At 42.4% G+C, this 18,548-nt stretch overlaps 1 protein-coding gene across 4 annotated transcripts in view; it reads right to left on the bottom strand.

Annotated features, from left to right (window-relative positions):
* The window catches only part of DCX (doublecortin), a 119,569-nt gene that overhangs the window by 6,239 nt on the left and 94,782 nt on the right, over positions 1-18,548 (bottom strand). For 2 of the 4 annotated variants that reach the window (XM_069867898.1, XM_069867899.1), the window contains exons 5-6: positions 14,586-14,688; positions 9,882-10,019 (exon numbers count right to left, since the gene is read on the bottom strand). In XM_069867898.1, the coding sequence (XP_069723999.1) occupies positions 9,882-10,019; positions 14,586-14,688 (241 nt within the window). The remainder of the gene's footprint in view (positions 1-9,881; positions 10,020-14,585; positions 14,689-18,548) is intronic. The other 2 variants (XM_069867900.1, XM_069867901.1) reach the window with 1 other exon arrangement.

Raw genomic sequence — 18,548 nt, 5'->3', positions numbered from 1 at the left:
CTCCAGTTTATACCCATTGCCCCTTGTCCTATCACCACAAACCTTTGTAAACAGTCCCTCCCCAGCTTTCTTGTAGCCCCATCTGGTATTAGGAGGAATGAGGATAAATTATTTTGTTTTCTACCCCTGATGTTCTTTGAAGTAAGCTAATGTCAGGTGATAATGTCAGATAACTGCCAGGTGTCACAATGTGTATTTTGTAAGGACATACACGCATACCCGCACAGTGACCTTGGTCACTCCTAGGTTGTGTATGAACTCCAGGGATACACACGCTCATGTTACCAGGGGCTGTAAGCACATTGCTCCATCAACACAAGCAGCATTACTTGAGGGACGGAAATTCACACTTACACTGGCTGTGTCCAAGTGTATTATCTTTTCTGGCTTTTTCCTTTTGCAATCCCAGCAGCACCAAGCTGGAGGCCTTATCAACGTTACACTGCATACCCCAATCAAGTCTACAGAAAGTGACATTTCCAAAACCTACTCCAGATGTTAACATATTCAGCATAAGCCACAAAATTAAACCCTGAATATTTTGATTGTCATTTCCTTAAATGGCAATAGTGTTGCCAGCCCTCCAGATACCTGGACAAATCCCTAGCCTCCTTCAGGAAAACATTTCTAATTGTGTTGGCGTTTCACACAGAGAGAGAAAGACAAGCACACAATGATCCAGGTTTGTTATCCTGCTCTTTAAGTGCCCAGTATCTCTCCATTACTCCATACCATTACTCTAACTGTACAGGATGGATGATTTCAGCATATGGGACATACGCTTTCAATTGCAATAACTGAATATGGAAATACGTTACTTGAAATTAAGCAAGTATTCTATGGAGAAGGCATAAGAAGTATCTAAAGTATCGTGCAGTAAGAAGAATGGGGGTGTGTTGTATTTTTAACAGCAAAACCAGCATAACTCTTGCTTCAATGCCTCGTTCCTCTTCTCTGTCATCTTCTAAGAAAGAGAGGGGCAGCTAAGGTGCGCAGTTCACCAGCCCAAATGCAGAGGTCATGCACGTGAATTTACGTGAATGTCAAGAAACACGTGCTCTAAGCCACAGCACAAAGCAAGAGATGCCTGCATGTTAAAGCAGCTCATGTGGGCCTTCTGTCTTCATATCCATCATTTCTATGCAGAAAGCATGATTGGGAAAAGGAGGCAACTCATTATAGGTAGCTTTTTTCCCCCATTACAAATGCACCTCACTGAGGAAATAGATATTTCTTAAAATAACGCTAGAAATAATGACTTATAGATAATAGGGGAACAGAGTGACCTTTCACCTCCCCTTTCTACTCAGACCATTCTTTATTGGCGGGGGAAAAAATGGTTGTGGAAACGCAGGAACGGCTGCACACCGGTTCCTGCACTGTGACATGCAACTTCTCACTTTGCTCCAGTTCTACAAAGTGAGCTGCCCTCGAGACTGGTGGGGAAAAAAAGTATTGTTCACAAACTATATGCCATATAATGAAATAAATTCAGAAAAAAAAAGAACCTGGATCTCTTTTATGTTTGTTTGTGAGATTTTTGTAACCAAGTGACTTTGGTTTTTCTGTTGAAGAAAAAGTGGTCCCCAATAGCACTAATATAATCTGTATGAGTTAGAATCCACTCTAATGTCTAAAACACTTCTTTATTTATTTTCTGCTGTAACTGATCCTGAGGCAGACAGTAATCCTATCTAAGATGAAAGATGTCACTTAACAACTCTACAAAGAACTCAAATTTTTGCTCCACAAACAGTAAGGCTTGAAGAGCAGTAAACAGTCGATGTGCAGCAAATAGATGTAATTGCTGCAGGGAAGGACAGAAATTCCCTAATACAATGAGACTTTTAAGTGCTACAGCAGGGATGTTAATATTTTATGAGCACCAACGGAAAAGCAGATGTGACATCCAAATCAGAAATCCAATGAGACGGTTGTATATCATTACAAATACTCACAAAGAATTTTGCAGCAGGAGCAACAATTAAGAAGCCCAGTTTAATTTTCTCTACGTCTGCTAATGAAGAATAGTGTTAATAATCAAACTTGCATGCATTTCTTTTGAACTCAAGTGCAAGAAAATGACAAGAGGCAAAGAGCAGATCCCAGGTGGCGTGTAATGCTGCTGCTCCACTAAAATCTTGCAGTAGCTGAAGATTTCACATAAGCTCAACTATAGGAAACCATTCTTTATGACCAGCTTTCATTTGAATTTATTTGGGTTCTCCTACCATGTTATTGTTTGTATATTAAGTGATTCTTATATTCTTATATTCTGTGAATCTGTGATTCTGTATTTCATAGAATGATTTAGGTTGGAAGGGACCTTTAAGACCATCCAGTTCCAAGCCCTCAGCCATGGGCAGGGACACCTCCCACCAGACCAGGCTCAAGGCCCCATCCAACCTGGCTTTGAACACCTCCAGGGATGGGGTATCCACAACTTCTCTGGGCAACCTGTGCCAGCACCTCACCACCCTCATAGTCAACAATTTCTTCCTAATGTCTGGTATAAAACTTCCCCTCTCCAGTTTAAAGCCTCAATTTACCTTGAAGCCTCTTTGTGCAAATGACACATCCCTTAATTGCACGAACGTGTGCACTGCCTTGTTTCATAGGATCCTTACCTCCTTCAGTGCAAAAGATAGTTTGTACTTGGGAAATAAATCAGGATTGCTCAGCAAATGACAGGGAGGATGGAGAATATAGTGTCATGTCATGTTTGAGATGGCTGTGAGAGATCCAGGTAAACGGAATTCTCTGCCTGCTTCTCCCTGAAGTATTTCAGCCAGACTTCTCATGTGTAATTGTTCCTTGAGTGTTGCTTGGGTTTCCTTGGATGACTGGGACTCTGGATCTGAATTTCCAGCAAAGATAAACAACGAGACCTAAAAATGAGGTTAGTGAGGTCCGTCTTTTGAATGAATTCATATTTCTATCAATGAGCAGAACTGGAAAAAGCATGGCCCAAGAATCGCGGTGAGTGCTCAAAACGTGCGAATATATCTCTTTTTCTGTCAATTTGTAAAAAAAAGGTTAATACTCCTTGCTCCATTGGTATTTCCAGGGTTCTGCAGATGAGTTCCTGGTTTGAGGAGCCCATGCTTGTACATCACAAGAGTGAGAGAAAGAACCATGAAATACATAGATAGTTTTGTCTCCAGGTCAGGGTTTGAAATGTCACCAAGAAAATAAAGAGAGGCAACAAGCAGAACAAGGACAGCATAAAGCAAATGTAGAAATGTAGCAGCTCATTTACTGAACACAAGCCATCCTGCCCTCCAGGAAAATGATGACTCTGTTGCGGTGTCTATTCAGGAGTGAAAGAATTCAGATTGCACACGCATGCTTTGCTCGGGCACCTCCTAACTTCCAAGCGCTCGGCTCGGCAGTGTTGGCACCTTTTTCTCGTCACGTTTTGTGAGGGTGATCTCTCAGCTGGATGCGCACCGTGGATTGTCAGCTAGCAGAACACAAGTAAGCGCGAGTGGGATAACAAGCTGCTCTATCTCGTGTGCAATCCAAAAGACATCTGCTGCCTTTTTAACACATCCATATGTAATGACCCTGGGGAGCCAGATCTGCAGTCAGGACAGACTGACGTTCTGTATCTGTTTTGCTAATTGCTGCTGCCTTGTGGATATGCTTTTGTCCCTCTATCCAAATCCTTCTATTAGAAGACTGAAGTCCTACAGCAGCCTCGCAGCCCTATTCATAGGCTCTTGGAGCCAAACCAATCTTCCAGTTTCATCGCAGGTACCTGTGGCTCTGTACTGCAGAACACTAAGTTCACACTGGTTTTGAAAATCATAAACTCTCCTATCACAGCACATGTATTTATACAACTGAACTTTGGTTTGTTATGTGAGTAACTGTAACATAAAGTCGTATTTTTATAACAAAGAAGCAATGGCAAATTACATCATTATATTTTCCCCTGTATTTTTCCCCTGGGATTTAGCTCTGTCTTTTGTTTGGTTTGACTTCTTATTGGAGTGGTCTGCTAAAGAAATTTTGCTAAACTTCATGCTGACTTTACCCCATTTAAATCTCACGGGACGTAGCAGCAGCATAGAGACTTCTCTCCTTACACCCAGTTTTCCTCTGTAATGTTAGAAGGAATTGGATGCTATACTGCAGGTGCAGTTTAGTCTGCATTTTCTTGATCTAAGCTATCTAATTGAACAAAGCTAACCTCATAGAAAGAAAAATAGAGGCTAGAAATAACCATAGAAGCTTTGTAACTCCAGTTCTGTGCTCTAAATTGGGATCAGATATATTTGGGTCACCTCCAGCAGAGATCTTATTTTTAAAAGCACTGAGTCTGACAGGACTCGCAGGCTCCCTAGGAGACCTGCTTCAGTGATTAAGATGTTTGTAACTGAAAAGCGTTCTTAATATCTGATCTATATATTCTTTATTAAAGATTAAACCAATGTCCTGTCCCTGACAGGCATACAGGAAAATTGATCCTTATCCTCTTTTTAATATTTCAAATGCATTTGAAGACTGTTAAATTGTCCCTTTTCAATCTCCTTTTTTTTTTTCCTAAGCTGAATCAGTCCATTTCCTTCAACCTTTCCTCCCAAAGCAGTTTCTGAAACCTAAGAAATGTCTTCTGGATTTTCTCTAGTTTGCCTATGTCTTTCTGTGTTCAGTCCGTGTTAAAACACAACAATCCAAGCTCAACTAAGGCCAGATAATCCCTTCCAGTCTCAACTCACATCCAATTTATAAGGCTCTAGTTTAGCTCTGCTATAGCTAACATCCAGGAGACAGAGAAGAGAAAGGCAATTGGATACATTCTTGTAGAGGGAGAAGCAAAATCCTGCTGTATTTTGCTAACAAATACAAATTTCCTTGCTGGAAGGAACATGTGGGGGCAGTTAGGTGGAATATATAGATGAAAGAATGCACCACAGCTCCAGCACCAATGAGATGGGAATCATAGAATCACCAGGTTGGAAAAGACCCTCCGGATCATTGAGTCCAACCATTCCTATGAAACACTAAACCATGTCCCTCAGCACCTCATCCACCTGTCCCTTAAACCCCTCCAGGGAAGGTGACTCAACCCCCTCCCTGGGCAGCCTGTTCCATAGTGCCCAATGACCCTTTCCATGAAAATATTTTTCCTAATGTCTAGCCTAAACCTCCCCTGGTGGAGCTTGAGGCCATTCCCTCTCGTCCTGTCCCCTGTCACTTGGAAGAAGAGCCCAGCTCCCTCCTCTCCACAACCTCCTTTTAGGCAAAGCAGCCAGGACCTTCCAATCAAACTAAATGAAGAAGTGAAAACAGCCCCGTGATGGAATGATCAGCACAGTGTCTGAAGGAATAGCTGAATCAAAACAGAAATGCACTGGCATTGCTGAGAAGGTTGGGGGCAAATGGGAGAAGGAAGAATTTCCCTTGGGAATATAAAGACTGTGGTCTGTTGCCACCTGCTTATAGCAAGATGGTTCTTCATTCATTCATTTAATTTTCATTCACTCATTTTTCATTCATTTCAATGGGTGCACGGTAAATAAAGAGATAAAAGTACTGTGCCAAGAAAACAGTGCTCTGTGGATTAGTTACCTCATCTTTTGAATATCCTTGGAGCCAAAGGGCTCTGGCTGCCTAGAGGGAATTGAGCTTTTCACAGCGAGGCCGTGACACATCTAGGCAGGAGACAGATTACCTCTGGTGAAAGGTAGCAATTCAACCAGTGAACTCGAATCGCTGCAGCTGCGAGCTGGCAGTCTCTGTGCAGTTGCATTTCTGTGCACAGCCTTTTGTCCTAATGTCTTTAACAAAATATTTTGTCTATGTGTTCTTTGTTGCTCAGTGTTAATCCTTGTTATTTTGGAATGGGAGCTGACCGCTTACTTAGGTGCCCCATTACTAGGACTGCTATAACAAGATAGTCAAAGAATAGGTTACAGTTCACTTCCAGCTGGGGACAGGAGCAATTAAACATCTTAGAGGCTGCTTCCTTTTCACTGCTACATTAACAGACTTGCTACTTATATTTCATTCTGTATTCTGCTGTCATTCTGACTCAGAAATGGCCCCAGAGACCGCAGTAAGGAACAAAGCTTTGGGTGCCCCCCAGGGAAACTGGACTCCATTCAGCAGCGCACTCTCTCTCTGGCTCTCCCAGAAAGCTAGTTATACCCGAATCTGTGTTTCTCACTGAGAATCAGATCATTAAATCCATAACCAAAACCAGAAGGAGCAAAGGATATCGAAGATGAATGGAGGTCACATGGTAAAGAAGGCAGATTCCTGCATGGAAAGCTTCCAGGCTGACAAATCAGCTCAGATGGGAATCTATGATGATGGCTAACACTGAGTCAGGCCATATAGTTGTATGCATTCACCTGCCTAACCTGACAGTTTACTGCAGCAGGACTAAACACATTAGAGAGTGTGCAGGTTGCTGGAGAAGTATCTGATCCACTGGAGTTTAGACAGTGGCCATGCTGAGTGTGTCTCGCCTCTGTCGGAAGGTCTGGAGCACACGCTGCAGCCACTCTGCTGCTGGAGATGTCTTTTGTCTCAGGCAACCTGTGAGATAATAGCTTTGGTTTCAGCTTTACTCTCCAAACGCTATCAGAATTCACAAAAAGCCACAAATAAAGAGCCTCAAAGCTCTTTCCTGTACTTGAATCCATGGGTAGATTACAGACCTCTGCATACAGATTGGTTATCACTGTCTTGGATGATCCTTTGGGAGAGAAGGCATGAACAGCTTAAATGATGAACTCCAAGCCACAGCGTGAGTCAGTGGAGGAACCTGGAATAACACTCAAGTCCCTGAATACCCCAGCCTGTGTGGAGGATTGCTGCTGCTGGGGCACAAAGAATTTCCATGGCTTTGAATGAGAAGTGTTTTATTTATGTTGACACATAAAGATCAGAAGTGTTTCTACAGTGAGTGGAAGGGAAAGTGGATGCAATGTTTGAATGCTGTCAACATCACATCCTCAGAATTACGACTAGCAAGCTCTGCTGAGCAGTTTTTTTCTGTTCTCACTGCGCTATAACAGTGACTTATTGCTGTTGTGCACTGTCTGCTGGCAACATTGGAGCTCTTGCCAAGGATTGAGGCACATTTGTGAATGTACAATCTGCTTTAAGCCTTAGCTGCCTCTGTGGGCAAAGCATGCAGACCACTGTCCACATGTAAATCCACTGCACTCTCATCTTTTTCTGGTCATAAATAATGTCATGTTTTCCCATATGCTTTAACAGGGAAATGGAATAATTAGGATGAAAAATGGAAGAAAATAACACCCTTTCCTATAACTGCAGTGTGCTTGTAATGAGGAGGGTTCAGAGTTCTTTCATTCAAGCAGCATGGAGATTTACTTCAGAATCTACATTTACGTCAGTGCCCAGATATGTCACGATGGCCTTAGAGATGCGTGGAAAAAAATATACAGAAACCTACATGCTAAAGAACTGAAAAGAACAGAAACTAATAACATAGGATTGAGGAAACTCCAAGTTCTGGTATGAGAACCATAGCAGAGTGAAAGACAGCAAAGGCACAGTTTACAAATGGATAGGAGATCAAACACATAGCAAAAAAACTCGAAAATAAATCTGCTTTTAAATCCTTTCACAAAATGAAATAGGTGAGAAAGCTGAAAAAAAGAAAGTGGACCAGATCATCTTTTATTAATCAGGCTTCATTCAACACTACTTGCCTTTTCAATGTGATAACTTCAAAATCCAGCTAAGCCCATTGATTGTTTATGAAAATATTGACTTTTAAGTAATGCACAGACCCACTGTCCTTATTACAAATTCAAGGGACGAGAACACAAGATGGTATTCTCTTTTTCTCTCTCTGTCCTGAGGAAACAACTGTCTGACTACCTTTCCAGTGCTGACAGAGTTCAGTCAGAGAGAGTTCAGTCATTTTTTATTCTCATTATGCAGGGTAGGCTGCCATTTTTTTCTGTACTGAAATCACAGGAAACTATGAAACCCCCTTGTCTAGATGGATTAAACAACCCTGGCTGTCCTTCATTACTGACCTTAACTTCAGGAGATGGCTATTGTTTAGCATTTCTGGTTATTTTAATCTCCTTCTGAAGGGCTCTGCTAACTGAGTTCATTAAACTTCATCAGATGAGTCAGTATTTTGCTCCTGTGAGGCATTCAGTCAGTTAAAATCAGGAAAACAATAGTTGCCATTTCACATTAGGCTAAATGTCCATGCAATGAAGTCTGGTTCTCATGGCAATTAGCACCTGATGCCTATGGAGAAGGTTTAAGGGTTGTTTCACAACTCGTGCATGAGCTGACACCCAGATCATCAAATGGGAGTTGTTTGGGCTTTTTTAAAACTGACAGCATGTTTTCCATCATGCCTTCAGTGTACCTACACAACTTGACCATGCACGTAAGACTGCAAAAGCTTTTCAGACTATAGCAATCTTGAGTTTAAGAACAGCTACTGGAATCTCGAAGGAAAACTCTATGAATGCAGAGTCACTTTAGAGAGAAATAACTTCTTTGAAACCACAGAGTCTTGGCATATGCCATATTGTCTCTTTAAGCAGCTGAGGAACATGAAGAGATCCTTAACAAATTAACTGTTTCCTGGGGAAAATCCTTCTGAATACTTCCAGGAGAATTTTATATCCAGTAATCCAATATCTACTGATGGTCAACTGTACCACACAGCAGTGTTCACATGCAGTATGCAACCTGTTACTGTGAAGCTGAAAAGCAATTTATCTTCTCTATCACCTGTGTTAATACTGTGGGTCACACAAATTGAAGCTATGAAGCCGTCCTGGAATCCTGAAGTGCTGATTTGGTGATTTTAGTGAATGGTCATGTCTGGCTCTCTTTTGGAAAAAAACAAGCAGATGACACACCTAGAGATCCACCCATCATGGTTCTAAAAGCTAACAGCTACTCGAAGCGTGCTATGCAGCCCAGCCTTTAGTTGCTACGCCCTGCAGCTCTCGAGGTGTGCCACACCGCCAATCTCCTTGCTACCAAAGAGGGAGGGAGGCATTTCAAACGGTGCAAGCTGCTGCAGCAAATGAGCATTGCCATTTCCCTTCTCTTGTTTTGCTGGGTAAATGTCTCAGTATCACATCAATAAACCCACCACCAGTTCTCCAGTTCCTAAGTCACTGGTCTTCTTTACATAATGATTACAAGGGGACACTTCTGACCTGTATAATAATTAACATTTGTATTGTACAGAAGGTTAGTGGCCTTCCAGTACCTGAAGGGGGCTACAGGAAAGCTGGGGGAGGGACTTTTTTACAAAGATGTGTAGTGATAGGATGAGAGGGAGTGGCTTTATATTTGAGGGGGTGGGGGGTGGGGAGATTTAGACTAGACATTAGGAAGAAATTCTTCATGATGAGCGTGGAGAGGCCCTGGCCCAGGTTGCCCGGGGAAGCTGTGGCTGCCCCATCCCTGGAGGTGTTCAAGGCCAGGCTGGATGGGGCTTGGGCACCTGATCCAGTGGGAAGTGTCCCTGCCCACGACAGGGCGGGTGGAACTGGGTGATTTTTAACATCCCTTCCAGCCCAACCGTTCTATGATTCTATAAGAAACATAAAAGAATGCTGTGGGCCTTGATTTCCTGCCTGTGAAATGCAAACATCTCTTAAAATTTTGTACAGGGCAAGAGGCTGTGAGACTGTGGCTGGTATGACCTAAAGCCACAACTGTACTTAACCACCCAGAGAATTCCTGTCCAATATTTATTAAGTGCCCTTTTACCCTTGCACCAGCTACTTTTTCTTAAAAACTGCCAAAGTTTCACATGCAAGCACCCAAAGACAGCCCATCCAAAGACACACAATATGTCTTTTTTCCCTTAAGCACACTTAATATTCAGACACCAGAAAACAATCACTCACCATCTTGATGGTTACCTGAATCGGCTGGAGACTTGCTCCGACGCATGGGGGCTGGACTCTTTGCTGAGCTCTTCTGCGGGGTGGGAGATGACTTACTGCCTGTGGCAGCTGCAGGGCTCCCTTTCATCACCCGGCACTCTAAGGAAAGAGAGAGCAGCTGTGGTTACATCCCTGTCTCTTCCAATCTGGTGATTCTATGATTCTATGATTCTACCTAGATCGCTGCCGACAGACATCAGGTATGAAATGCCCATGGGCAGCTTATTGATTTGTTTCCAAAGAGCTGTTGAAAACATCAATGGCAAGGGAAAAGCTGATACCTCCACATTTTCTCCATAGCAGAAAGGAGAGTTTTTAGGTGGAGGGTGAAAAGAAAAGCAGCTTTGCTCCTCTTAGAGAGGATCTCTCATCAAGATCAGGCTGACTCCCTAACAGGACCCATCTCTGTACCTGCGTCCTACCAAATATTTTCTACCCTTTCCCTTGCTATGGTTCTCACCAACTAGTGAGCACAAAAAAAAATGGTCAACACTGAATGAGAGAAGAATAAAGCCGAAGAAACAGTTAGTTTGCTGCAACCCTTCCAGGAAGACCTAGTAGCAGGAATGATGTATGCAATTTATGCAGGTGCAGAAAGCCAGCAAGCAGCACATAGCATGACGTAAAGGTCTCTAAGTGGCAGATGGGACATCTGTCCCAGCAGGCTTTCACCCAGCCTGAATCAATCTCTTCTGTGGTTTCAACAAGCTGCAACTTTTCAGATGCAGAAAGCAAATAAGACAAAATGGTTTTACAAACTATATCCTCTGCCCTGACCACTCATCTCTTTGAGAAAGGTTTATATAAACAAGTCTAGTAGATTTATGTACTTAAATACATGAGCAGATGAGAACCCCAACTGTGTTTTCTTAAAAAATAAATAGGCCAGGAACAGTGGAAAATGTAAACATGATCTACAGTCTCCTGCAGAAGGGAACTGAAATGCTAACAAACCTCTGTGCATCCCCAGAATTCAGGCATGCCAGATCTTCAAAACCAGCGTTTATTTACACTGAGAGCTAATACAAAAAGCACTTTCCACTCCTCAAGTTATTAACTTAACCCATTGAAGAGGAAGACAATAAAAAGGAGATTTCCTTTTTTGCCAAACGCTAACTGGTCTTGCCTCATCTCCTACAACAGATTGTCCTCAACAAGATGCAAAAACCATGTCTTTTTTACAGATGTGAAATAGATGTTCCACATACAGACAATGTTTTATGGAAAAGTTCAGCTTGGCTTGCATGGGCTGTACTGAAGAAACTTGTGACTGGATTCTGTAATGGGAATCAACTAAGGCAGCGCATAGTGGATAAATAATTGGTCAACCGAGAACAAGTTGTCTGACCTAAATGCATGTGTTATTTATTTATATATGAGTATATCTATAAAAATGTAATTGCCTTAAATTTTTCCCCAGGCTTTCCTCATTCTCAGACAGTCAAGAGTCAGTCTCCTTCCAGATGGTTTGCGAGAGAGTTTGATTTTAGGTCATGCCATACAGGAGTGCAAAGAGAGGATGCCCTGTGCTCCAGGGATAGTGCATGGCAATAATTAAACCTACAATAAGTTTATTTTTTCTCTAGCTAAATGGATTTTGAAAACTGTAAGTCAGAGATAGGAAAAGTTGTGGTTTTTTTTTGAAGGGGTCAACACACTGCAGGGAAGGGATGCCATCCAGAGGGATCCTGACAGGCTCAAGAGATGGGGTTGGGTGAACCTCATGAAATTCATTATGGTCCTGCACCTGGGTCAGGGCAACCCCAAGCACAATGTGGAAAACTGAGAGCAGCCCTGAAGAGAAGGACTTGGGGGTGCTGGTGAATGAGAAGCTCAACATGAGCTGGCAACGTGTGCTTGCAGCCCAGAAAGTCAACCATATCCTGGCTGCATCCAAAGCAGTGGGACCAGCAGGCCAAGGGAGGGGATTCTGCCCCTCTACTCTGCTCTTCTAAGACCCCATTCAAGTACATTCAGTGCTGGAACACTTAGCACAGGAATGACATGGATCTGTTAGAGTGAGTCCAGAGGAGGCCATGAAGATGATCTGAGCACTGAAGCACCTTCCATACAAGGACAGGCTGAGAGACTTGGGGTTGTTCAGCCTGGAGAAGAGAAGGCTCCAGGGTGACCTAAGAGCAGCCTTCCAGGTGTGTTCAAGGCCAGGTTGGATGACGGTTTGAGCAACCTGATCCAGGGGAAGGTGTTTCTGCCCATGCCACGGGGGTGGACCAGATGATCTTTACGGGCCCTTCCAACCTAAACCATTCTATGATTCCTCACAGATGATGCCAAAGAAAAGCTAGTAGGGCTTCAGCACTGATAGAGCCGCAGTTTTTTATATATGAAGAACAGTAATGGTTTGGGGGGGAGAGGGTAGAAAGACTATCCCTCCTCAATACTAAAGAATAGTGTTTGATAAGACACTATGAAATAGCCAGTAGGGAAAGAGTGCAAGTAAATGCTCCCGGTGTTAACCAGTTAAGCATGGGGGAAAATCATCTTCAGTCAATGCAGAAGTAATATTTGTCAAGGCTCTTACATATAGCTATTTAACAAAAACACTGCAGCATTTCCATTTTAGAGCATGAGTTGTTTGCCCAGCCATAGGCACCAAATGCTATGTGAGATATGCTGGAGTTCAGCCTCCCTGATGCAGAGTGGATATCTCAGAAACCAAGCAGGTCTCAAAGGTTGTCAGACACCAATGTTTAATCACCTGAATTACTACAACCTCCACTCCCTCAAAAAAAAAACAAAACAAAAAACCTGAATGGTGAAAAAACTTTATGTTGTGTCTTTTCAAGACCTTTTTACTTCCCAGGGGAACAATTCCTTGAAAAGAAACTCAGCTTTGCATTTTCCAGCACAGAAAGGCTGACTGAGCAATGCCTCCAGCTCAGCCATCAGCAAGTGTCAGTAGACCAACGGCAGTCACTAAACATTCGCACACCTTGAAACAAGGTTCTAAAGGTGGAAACCTGCCCATGCTGAAGTTAGTGTAAACAGGACTCTGAACATGACAGGGGGGTGACATTTCTATGGGTGGATGCTGAAACTAGCTGGGTACAAATGTGACAGAGCAACATTGTCTGGAAGGTTCTCAGCAACAGGGATTATAGGACGGAAGCTGCGGTGGGCAGTCAGGAGGAAAAAGATGATATAATCCTCTCCTATGCTATTTCTCATTTTTGTTTCCCAATGTCCTGCCAGAGTGAACATAACAGCTGGCAATCCAAGTGCACGTCATTCAAACAGGCAAGGAAAAGTATCCCATGACAGAGGAGATTTTAATAAGTGACATTCATCTGCAAGACCTCAGGACTCACAGTTCTCTTTGCAGCATCTGACTCATAACAAGAAGGGATGGCGGGTGAATAATGGGAAAACGCTGCTAGCTAATAGCTCCTCATCTGTTTCTTGAGTGGTGCAGGTCACCTCTACTCCTCTGAAAACACCACTGAGAGCAGCACTTACTCAGTGCAGCTCCCAATAGTAGGCTTGACTTGGCTTTTTTTAGAGAAATCCAAGCTGGAAAAATCAGTAGTAACTAGGAGTGTAAGCAGAGAGCTGGGCTTTCCATCAAGTTGTTCTGCTAGGATTGCATCCAAACTATTTTACAGCGTGGAACTCCCCATGGAGCTGACTCAACTGCAAAGTGTTAAAAAAAATATGAAGCTCAGGTTACAGATCGCTTCCCCAGCTTGACACAGGCTTTATTCTCTGCCTGCAAAGTTTCAGCTGAACCTTGGAAACTTTCTTTGGATTACCCAAGACCACCAAATGGGTTCATCTGGAGTACACAGGTCAGAAATACCAGCATCAAATAAAATCAGACTTGCAAAGGAGTCATAAAATCACAGTGTTTGAAGATTAGAGGCTGCTTGACTTCCTGGTATACAGCAACAATCCTCTTTGGTCTTCAATGCCAGGCCAGTTAGTAGCATTTAAGACAGAATGGGGCTTCTGTTCCTTATACAGGATACCTAGAGCTTTGGGGAGTGAGCCTGACGTTTTCTTCTAGTTTGAATGGTTGAAATTACATTAATGTCCTCTTGCTGCACTCACTGGCACCATCAGACAGCCTGCGCTGTTGTTGTACACAGTTGCCAGGTAAGCTCTGTATGTTCCGTGAAATCAAAGATTTCATGGCTTAATTGATCATGGAGATTCACGTTATTACAGATATGTGCTCGCAGTTGTAACAGGGACAAACAACAGTGCTGTCCCAGTCCTCTCCTAAAAAGGGAATTATTGCCTCACTTTTTGAATCAGCAGATGAAAGCAGTGGAGGGAGTGAGTTTTCTTTTAATTTTGCTTGTTCTCATTTTTTTAATATTCACATGTGTACATAAGAACAAGAGTTCTACTGTTTGGTTCTCAAGAAAAATGTATCTATTTGACTGCAACTGGATAAAACTGAAAGGATATACACTGCAGTAAATGTCAAGTGGTGTGGGAGGAGTCCATCTATTCTGGCCATCCTAGTATTTGCCCAAGTATAATATCTGCTGACTGTACAAGTATCACAGAAGGATGTTAAATTCCATGTACTAGGTCTTAAAAAAGCAGAACAAAACCATGAAGCATTATTATCTGATACAAGGAACTGAATAGAAATCAAATAAAAACACAGACTGGCGAGCAGTGTGTGTTTGATGTTACCGCTTTCATCCAGAGAAAAGTCATCCTGTGCATAGCGGAATTTTTCTGGACCACAGGCGATAAACACATCATCATCCCCAAAGAAATCGTGGAGACAGGTCACCTACAGAGAGAGCAAAGTCATTTGGTTTATTTTTAATTGGTAACATTTTGATGTGGCTTAGTTTTAATATAAACAGGAGGGAGCAGCTTCTCTGCTGTTCCTCCTGTCCCTTGCTAATTTGGTCTTGCTTCCTGTAAGCCTGGTGCACAAAACACAACTTATCTGGGCAAGTCAAGCGTAAAAGTGTAATTAAAAGAGGAGGAAAAAAAAATCTCAACTACCTTGCAAGTTCTATGAGTCATGGCATTTCCAACCCATTCAGGAGCTGACAGGCTACATTCGTCACTCTAATGAATGACACAGGCATTCCTGAGCTACTGCTGAAATAAGAAGCAGGAGTGTCCCCTGTGCCACACAGGTAGGCAAGACACCACTGCCCATGCCGATGAGTATCTCGGGGTAATTTACACGGTTACCAGTGAAATAATTGATGTCATTACACAGCATCAGCAAGATAATAATGTTAGTGGTAGAATTATAGAATTGTTTAGGTTGGAAAAGACTCTTACAATCATGAAGTCCAGGTTTAACCTAACACTGCCAAGTCCATCACTAAACTATGTCCCTAAGCAGCATATATACACGTCCTTTGAACACCTCCAGGAATGCTGACTACATCAGCTGCCTGTTCCAATGCTTGACAACCCTTAACTAAGTCAAATTTCCTCAAAACTTTTTAAGTTACTACTTAAAAAAAAAAGTAGCAAGTCCACTGGGCCAGCGGTAATGACACAACACTCATGGTGATGCTGTTGTGCTATCTCCATGCACCTAAAGTTAATCCAAATCAGCTCAACAAAACAGCTAGTGGAAAACATGCACATCACTGCTCTTTGGAGAGGTCAATAAATACCCGGACTTGTCAGTATCTTGTAGAAAACTGCCTTTTATTCAGGCTCCTGGCAAGAGCAACAAAGCTGGTGAAGGGGCTGGAGAACAGGCCTTATGAGGAGCGGCTGAGAGAGCTGGGGGTGTTTAGCCTGGAGAAGAGGAGGCTGAGGGGAGACCTCATTGCTCTCTATAACTACCTGAAAGGAGGTTGTGGAGAGGAAGGAGCTGGGCTCTTCTCCCAAGTGACAGGGGACAGGACAAGAGGGAATGGCCTCAAGCTCCACCAGGGGAGGTTTAGGCTGGACATTAGGAAAAAATTCTTCACAGAAAGGGTCATTGGGCACTGGAACAGGCTGCCCAGGGAGGGGGTTGAGTCACCTTCCTTGGAGGTGTTTAAGGCATGGGTGGATGAGGTGCTAAGGGGCATGGCTTAGTGTTTGATAGGAATGGTTGGACTCGATGATCCGGTGGGTCTCTTCCAACCTGGTTATTCTATGATTCTATGATCCTATGATAGTTGCTTTTCTGAGCTCCTGATATCCCAACTGAGTAAATACTGTGCCAGGAGGAAGGAAAATGCTCACCTGCAAACACACCAGAGCGGTACATGTCCAGGATCAGCCAGCCTGGCACAACACATCAGCCTCACATCTGAGCAACTGGGTGAGCCCAGGGGAAATGTGGGGAGGGTTTAAGCACAGTATTTTCAGAAGACCATTCCAAGTGACCACAAGATTGGCCCTGACATTTATGACAGAGGTACCAGGCTGATACCCGATGCCCAGTGCTTTGGCATGTCTGGGCACTGGGGTCTTTACACAGGGTGGATGCATGGAGCGGGACTGGAGACAGAAATGGAGATGACCTTGGGGGAACTTACTGTAGACAGCTGAATTTCCCTATCTACTGATCCATTTGAGCTGGACTGTGAAAAGTTAATTTCAAGCTCTAATAAATCAACTATAAAGAAAGCTTTTGGTTATCTTAATAAGGCTTAGTATTTCACACTGGTTAATATAATGTATAATTAAAGCACTGCCTAAGAGTGCTAGCTCTGGTTAAGATGCCAACATTAGTGAAAATCTTGATATTCACATCAGTGTGACTTCCAAAACAGAGCAAGCTGAAATATGCTACAGCTTTGATCCAAAGTAGTATTTTCTTTGTGAACTTCAGTCAATTCCAATTTCTGTTTACCTAAAATTAGGTTGAAAATAATTAACATGTTACCTATAGGGAATTCTCCTACAGAAAAGATGGTATTTCAAGCCAGCACATGGCATAATATTTTGCAAATAACTGTTTTTGGCTCAATACACAAGCTCCCATTTAAATGCAAAGCACTATACCTATACTATGGGAAAGACTCGTGGGTTGTTTAACTCACTTTTCAGTACAGAAACAACTGCATGGTTAAATGTTGTGCAAAGCTAGATCACAACATAAGGTTTCAACCAATTCTGAGCCTTTTAGATGAAATCAGAAAGAGCTCACAGGTGCTTTTGTTGTCTCCAGGTCATAAGCCAAAGTATATGTTTTGTTCTTTACCACAAGGTAAAAGAAAGCCCAGGCAACTGGAAAAAGCATTCACATCAAAGGCTCCAAACGCGATGCCAAACTACCAGCATGCACATGCCACGCAGAGATGCTTGCAACGGACTTTGCTGTATTCTTGTCCCTTCAGATAGTAAGTTATTACCTGTATTTTATAATTATCGCTGCGTGAGTACTGGAAGCTGGTAAAGAAATTACATAATCTATGTGTTGGGCTCCTAATATTCAGCAAACAATAACTTTTGTATTTGCCTTATTTATTCCCTTTTTTTCCCTTCCACTATTAAGAATTCATCACAACATGGTAGAAAAGTCAGACGTAAAACAGCCCCACTCATTAAATACTATAAAACATTCCAAAGTTCAGAAAATAACAGGTGTGTCCTGTTATGCAGTTTTAGCTATGTTGCTTATGTTCACCATGTGTGTGGAGTTTTCCATTTACCTTTTGTTTATTAAACTTAAACCCTTGATTTTTCCTGTACGCCCCTGAAGCATGCCCTGTGTGTAGCTCTGTCTACATAAAGTTGCTAGAGTAAACTTTCTTTGGAAAAACATGCAACTTAAATGCCGGATCTTACAGCACCAAAGCCAGCTTGCCCAAGTGGTGCATAGAAAAGGAAAAACACCAGGACAAAGCCCTAAATATGCTCATTCCTGAAGGAAACGAAGCTAAAGAGGATACAAGCTGGGAAGCGGGACCACGGGCTGCACTGTGCTGCAATAGCTGGTTCGAGACCTTATTAGATGCTACGGAACACATCAGGGTTATTCTTGATCAGCAAGACCCAATCTGTACCCTGCATTCATTGTTATAGGGGTTCTTAGTGACTCCAGAATAACCTTATAACTCTTCTTCGTATCTCCATTCTTCAAAAGTCTTTTTCTTGTGTTTTATCAGCTTAAAAAAACAGAGCATCTCCCCTCAAGCAGTCTGGTCTGTTTAGTAAGTAAATGTTCTGGTTTAGCTTACTCTAATCTACTGTTCTAATTATATCTAATAAATAGTCTGGAACACCAAGAAAACCCTGAAAGAAAGCTCACATCAAGAAGTTACCCCAGCTGATAACCTGAAAATCATTGGTTTTAAATGCTGTATTTTTCTCTTAGCTATGAATCCATTAAAGCACAAGACAAAACCCACTATCAGCCTGCTAGTGCAAGGACCTATGCTGCTACCTGAAACTGGTGATGGAGCTGCTGGCTGTTATCACGCAGCCTTAGCAGTGACACCGGAAACCATCACATTGGTAAGATTTTGTATTTTTCCATTTTTAAGTCCAGAAACCTTTTTATTTATAACAAGTACACTTGTGTATAGAATTACAGTAGACAGGATAAACAGCATTGACTTCCAAGATATATGTGCGTGCATTTTATTAAAGGAAGATCATCTTTAATTTGAAATATAGGATTAGAAAGACAATTTTGACTTTAAAAGGATCATACCGCATTGAATATTTTCTCTCAAATTC

This window comes from Phaenicophaeus curvirostris, chromosome 13 (genome assembly GCF_032191515.1).
Source record: "Phaenicophaeus curvirostris isolate KB17595 chromosome 13, BPBGC_Pcur_1.0, whole genome shotgun sequence".
NCBI classification, from domain to species: Eukaryota; Metazoa; Chordata; class Aves; order Cuculiformes; family Cuculidae; genus Phaenicophaeus; species Phaenicophaeus curvirostris.
Note: the sequence above shows the minus strand (reverse complement) of the source record. Positions and strands in the feature narration are given on the sequence as shown.